Genomic DNA, 5255 nt, shown 5'->3' on the forward strand with positions numbered 1-5255 from the left:
TGCCAGCGGTGTCCACAAGTTGTCCGTGGCGACACAGGCCTGGGTCCGAGGGCCGCGGGGTCGACCAGCTGTCCCGGGACTCTCACGCTTGGGTCTGAGGGCCGGCGGGGAAGACCAGTTGTCCAGGGCGCCTGGGGCCCGGATCCGAAGGCCCTCGTATTCGACCCGGTGTCCCGAGCGACACCGGCCCGGCTCCGAGTGCCCGCGGTGTCGAGCAGATGTCCCAGGACACTCGCGCTTGGGTCAGAGACCCTGCGGTGTCGACCAGATGTCACGCGCGACTCGGGCCCAGGTCCGGGAAGCCACTGGGTCGACCACGTGTCCCTGGCGAATGGGGCCCGGGTCTGAAGGCCTTCGGTGTTGACCAACAGTCCCGGGCGACTCGCAGTCGAGTCTGAGGGCCCGCGGGGTGGACCAGCTGTCCCGGGCGACTCGGGCCCGTGTCTGAGGGCCCACGGTTTCCACCAGCTGTTCGGGAGAATCGCGCTCATCTCCGCTGCCCCGCGGGGTCGACCAACTCTCCGGGGCGATTCGGGCCCGTGCTCAAGGGCCCGCGGTGTCGACAAGCCATCCTGGGCGAATCCGGTCCAGGTGCAAGGGCTGACGGGTTCGACCAGCTGTCCCTGGCGACTCGGGCCCGTGTCCGAAGGCCCGCGTGTTTGACCAGCACTCCCAGGCCCATCACACTCGGGTCCGATTGCCCGCATGGGCGACCAGCAGTCCCGGGCGACTCGGGCCCGGGCCCAACACCCGCGGGGTCAACCTGTTGTCCGGGGCGAATCTGTCCCTCGTCCGAGTGCCCTCGGGGTCGACCAGCTGTCCGCGGACACTCGTGCTTGGGTCCGAATGCCCTCGGGTTTGGCCTGCTGTCCCAGGCTCTCGGGCCCGATTCCGATGGCCCGTGGGTTCGAGCAGCTGTCCCGTGCGACTCGGGCCGGTGTCCAAAGTCCCGCAGGTTCCACCAGCTGTCCCGCACAACTAGCGTCCAGGTCCGAGGTCCCGCGGTGTTGACCAGCTGTCGCGCACGACTCGGGCCGTGGTTCGAAGGCCCACGGGGTCGACCAGCTCTCCCTGGCGATTGGGGCTCGAGTCCAAAGGCCCTCGGTGTAGACCATCTGTCCCTGGCGACTCACCCCCGAGTCCGATGTCCCGCGGGGTTGACCAGCCCTCCCAGGCGAACCACGCTCTGGTCCGATAGCCCGCGGTTTCGACCAGCTGTACCCGGGGACTCGGGATCATGATGAGGGCCTGTGGTGTCGAGCAGGCGTCCAGGGCGATTCGTGCCCGTGCCCTAGCGCCCTCGGCGTAGACCAGCTGTCCCGGGTGACTCGGGCCCGTGTCCGAGGGTCTGCGTGGTCGGCAGGCTGTCCCGGGGGACTCGCGTCTTGGTCCTAGGGCCTGAGTGTTCGACCAGCTATCCCAGGGGACACGGGAACTTGCCCGAGTGCAGGCAGTGTCCACAAGTTGTCCGTGGCGACAACGTCCCAGGTCCGAGGGCCCGGGGGTCGACCAACTGTCCTGGGCGACTGGGGCCCTGGTCCGAGGGCCCGCAGGTTCGACCAGACCTCCAGGCAAATCGCGCTCTGGTCGGATAGCCCGCGGGGTCGACCAGCTGTCCCGGGACACTCTCGCTTGGGTCTGAGGGCCCGCGGGGACGACCAGTTTTCCAGGGCGCCTGGGGCCCGTATCCGAAGGCCCTCGTATTCGACCCGGTGTCCCGAGCGACACCGGCCCGGCTCCGAGTGCCCGCAGTGTCGAGCAGATGTCCCAGGACACTCGCGCTTGGGTCAGAGTCCCTGCGGTGTCGACCAGATGTCACGCACGACTCGGGCCAAGGTCCGGATAGCCACTGGGTCGACCACATGTCCCTGGCGAATGGGGCCCGGGTCTGAAGGACTTCGGTGTTGACCAACAGTCCCGGGCGACTTGCAGTAAAGTCCGAGGGCCCGCGGGGTGGACCAGCTGTCCCAGGCGACTCGGGCCTGGGAACGAGTTCCCGCGGGGTGGACCAGCTCTCCCCGGGGACTCGTGCCCGGGTCTGAGGGCCCACGGTTTCCACCAGCTGTTCGGGGAGAATCGCGCTCGTCACCGCTGCCCCGCGGGGTCGACCAACTCTCCGGGGCGATTCGGGCCCGCGCCCAAGGGCCCGCGGTGTCGACAAGCAATCCTGGGCTAATCCGGTCCAGGTGCAAGAGCAGACGGGGTCGACCAGCAGTCCCTGGCGACTCGGGCCCGTGTCCGAAGGCCCGCGTGTTCGACCAGCACTCCCAGGCCCATCACGCTCGGGTCCGATTGCCCGCATGGGCGACCAGCAGTCCCGGGCGACACGGGCCCGTGCCCAACACCCCGCAGGGTCAACCTGTTGTCCGGGGCGAATCTGTCCCACGTCCGAGTGCCCTCGGTGTCGACAAGCTGTCCCCGGAGACTCGTGCTTGAGTCCGAATGCCCTCAGGGTTGGCCTGCTGTCCCAGGCTCTCGGGCCCGGTTCCGATGGCCCGCGGGTTCGAGCAGCTGTCCTGAGTGACTCGGGCCGGGGTCCGAGGTCCCGCAGGTTCCACCAGCTGTCCCGCACAACTAGGGTCCATGTCCGAGGTCCCGCGGTGTGGATCAGCTGTAGTTCTTGACTCGGGCACTGGTTCGAGGGCCCATGGGTCGAACAGATGTCCCGGGACACTCGCGATCTTGTCTGTGGGCCCGCAGTGTCGAGCAGGCGTCCAGGGCGACTCGGGCCCTTGCCGGAGGGCCCTCGGCGTCGACCAACTATCCCGGGTGCCTCGGGCCCGGGTCCGAGGGCCTACGGGGTCGGCAGGCTGTCCGGGGGGCCTCGCGCCTGGGTCCGAGGGCCTGAGTGTTCGACCAGCTATCCCAGGGGACTCGGGATCATGCCCGAGTGCCAGCGGTGTCCACAAGTTGTCCGTGGCGACACGGGCCCGGGTCCGAGGGCCGTGGTGTCGACCAGTTTTCCTGGGACACTCACGCTTGGGTCTGAGGGCCCCCAGGGGCGACCAGTTGTCCAGGGTGCCTGGGGCCCGGATCCGAAGTCCCTCGGGTTCGACCCGGTGTCCCAAGCACTCAGGCCCGGCTCCGAGTGCCCGCGGTGTCGACCAGATGTTCCAGGAAACTCGCGCTTGGGTCAGAGACCCTGCGGTGTCGACCAGCTATCACGCACGACTCGGGCCCAGGTCCGGGTAGCCACTGGGTCGACCACGTGTCCCTGGCGAATGGGGCCCGGGTCCGAAGACCTTCGGTGTTGACCAACAGTCCCGGGGGACTCGCAGTCGAGTCCGAGGGGCCGCGGGGTGGACCAGCTGTCCCGGGCGATTCGGGCCTGGGACGAGTTCCCGCAGGGTGGACCATCTCTCCCCGGGGACTCGTGCTCGGTTCTGAGGGCCCACGGTTTCCACCAGCTGTTCGGGGAGAATCGCGTTTGTCTCTGATTTCCCGCGGGGTTTACCAATTTTCTCCGTTGAAACGGGCCCAAGTTAAGGTCCCACTGTTTCCACCAGCTCTTTGGGGAGAATCGCGCTCGCCTCCGATGCCCTGCGGGGTCGACCAGCTGTCCGGGGTGATTCGGGCCCGTGCCCTAGGGCCCGCGGTGTCGACAAGCCTGCTGGGCGACTCCGGTCCAGGTGCAAGGGCAGACGGGGTCGACCAGCAGTCCCTGGCGACTCGGGCCCGTGTCTGAAGGCCCGCGCGTTCGACCAGCTCTTCCAGGCCAATCACACTCGGGTCCGATTCCCACATGGTCGACCAGCAGTCCCGGGCGACTCGGGCCCGTGCCCAAAGCCCCGCGGGGTCAACCTCTTGTCCAGGGCGAATCGGGCCCAGGTCCGAGTGCCCTCGGTGTCGACCAGCTCTCCCCGGACACTCGTGCTTGGGTCCGAATGCCCTCGGGGTGGACCTGCTGTCCCAGGATCTCGGGCCCGGGTCCGATGGCCCGCGGGTTCGAGGAGCTCTCCCGAGCGACTCCGGCTGGGGTCCAAAGTCCCGCAGGTTCCAGCAGCTGTCCCGCACAAGTAATATCCACGTCCGAGGTCCCGCGGTGTGGACCAGCTGTTCTGCACGACTCGGGCCCTGGTTCGAGGCCCACGGGGTCGACCACGTTTCCCTGGCGACTGGGGCCCGTGTCGAAGGCCTTCAATGCCAACAACTGTCCCGGGCGACTCGGGCCTGGGACCGATTTTTCGCCTGGTCGACCAGCTCTCCCCTGCGACTCAGGCCCGGGTCTGAGGGCCCACGGTTTCCACCAGCTGTTCGGGGAGAATCGCGCTCGCCTCCGATTTCCTGCGGGGTTTACCAGCTTTCTCCGGTGACACGGGCCCAGGTTGAGGTCCCACTGTTTCCACCAGCTCTTCGGGAGAATCGCGCTCGCCTCTGATGCCCCGCGTGGTCGACCAGCTGTCCGGGGCGATTTGGGCCCGTGCCCTAGGGCCCGCGGTGTCGACAAGCCATCCTGGGCGACTCCGGTCCAGGTGCAAGGGCAGTCGGGGTTGACCAGCAGTCCCTGGCGACTCGGGCCCGTGTCCGAAGGCCCGCGTGTTCGACCAGCACTCCCAGGCCCATCAGGCTCGGGTCCGATTGCCCGCATGGTCGACCAGCAGTCCCGGGTGACTCGGGCCCGTGCCAAAGCCCCGCGGGGTCAACCTCTTCTCCAGGGCGAATCGGGCCCAGGTCCGAGTGCCCTCGGTGTCGACCAGCTGTCCCCGGACACTCATGCATGGTCCGAATGCCCTCGGGGTGGAACTGCTATCCCAGTCTCTCGGGCCCGGTTCTGATGGCCCGCGGGTTCGAGCAGCTCTCCCCGAGCGACTCGGGCGGGGTCCAAAGTCCCGCAGGTTCCATCAGCTGTCCCGCACAACTAGGTCCAGGTCTGAGGTCCCGCGGTGTTGACCAGCTGTCCCGCACGACTAGGGCTCTGGTTCGAGGGCCACGGGTCGACCAGCTGTCCCTGGTGATTGGGGCCCGAGTCCAAATGCCCTCAGTGTAGACCATCTGTCCCTGCCGACTCGCACTCGAGTCCGAAGGCCCGCGGGGTCCACCAACTGTCCCGGGCGACTCGGGCCCTGGTCCGAGGGCCCGCGGGTTTGACCAGCCCTCCCAGGCGAGTCGCACTCTGGACGGATAGCCCGCGGGTTCGACCAGCTGTCCCGGGGGACTCGGGCCCGGGTCCGAGGGCCTGAGGAGTCGACCAGCTGTCCGGGACAGCGCGATTTCCTGCCTCGACACATGCGGCCGCCTCAGATAAGATTCGCGCT

At 68.3% G+C, this 5255-nt stretch overlaps 1 protein-coding gene across 1 annotated transcript; it reads right to left on the reverse strand.

The window, feature by feature from the left end:
• Positions 1 to 487: 487 nt before the first annotated feature.
• LOC110258774 (spidroin-2-like) lies at positions 488 to 2302 on the reverse strand. The gene is made up of 4 exons (XM_021082027.1): positions 2010 to 2302; positions 1660 to 1868; positions 1134 to 1583; positions 488 to 1071 (listed from the first exon to the last, which is right to left on the reverse strand). Exons 1-4 carry the CDS (start codon positions 2300 to 2302, stop codon positions 488 to 490), a joined length of 1536 nt encoding a protein of 511 aa, XP_020937686.1.
• Positions 2303 to 5255: the final 2953 nt, after the last annotated feature.

This window comes from Sus scrofa, unplaced genomic scaffold (genome assembly GCF_000003025.6).
Source record: "Sus scrofa isolate TJ Tabasco breed Duroc unplaced genomic scaffold, Sscrofa11.1 Contig430, whole genome shotgun sequence".
Lineage (NCBI taxonomy): Eukaryota > Metazoa > Chordata > Mammalia > Artiodactyla > Suidae > Sus > Sus scrofa.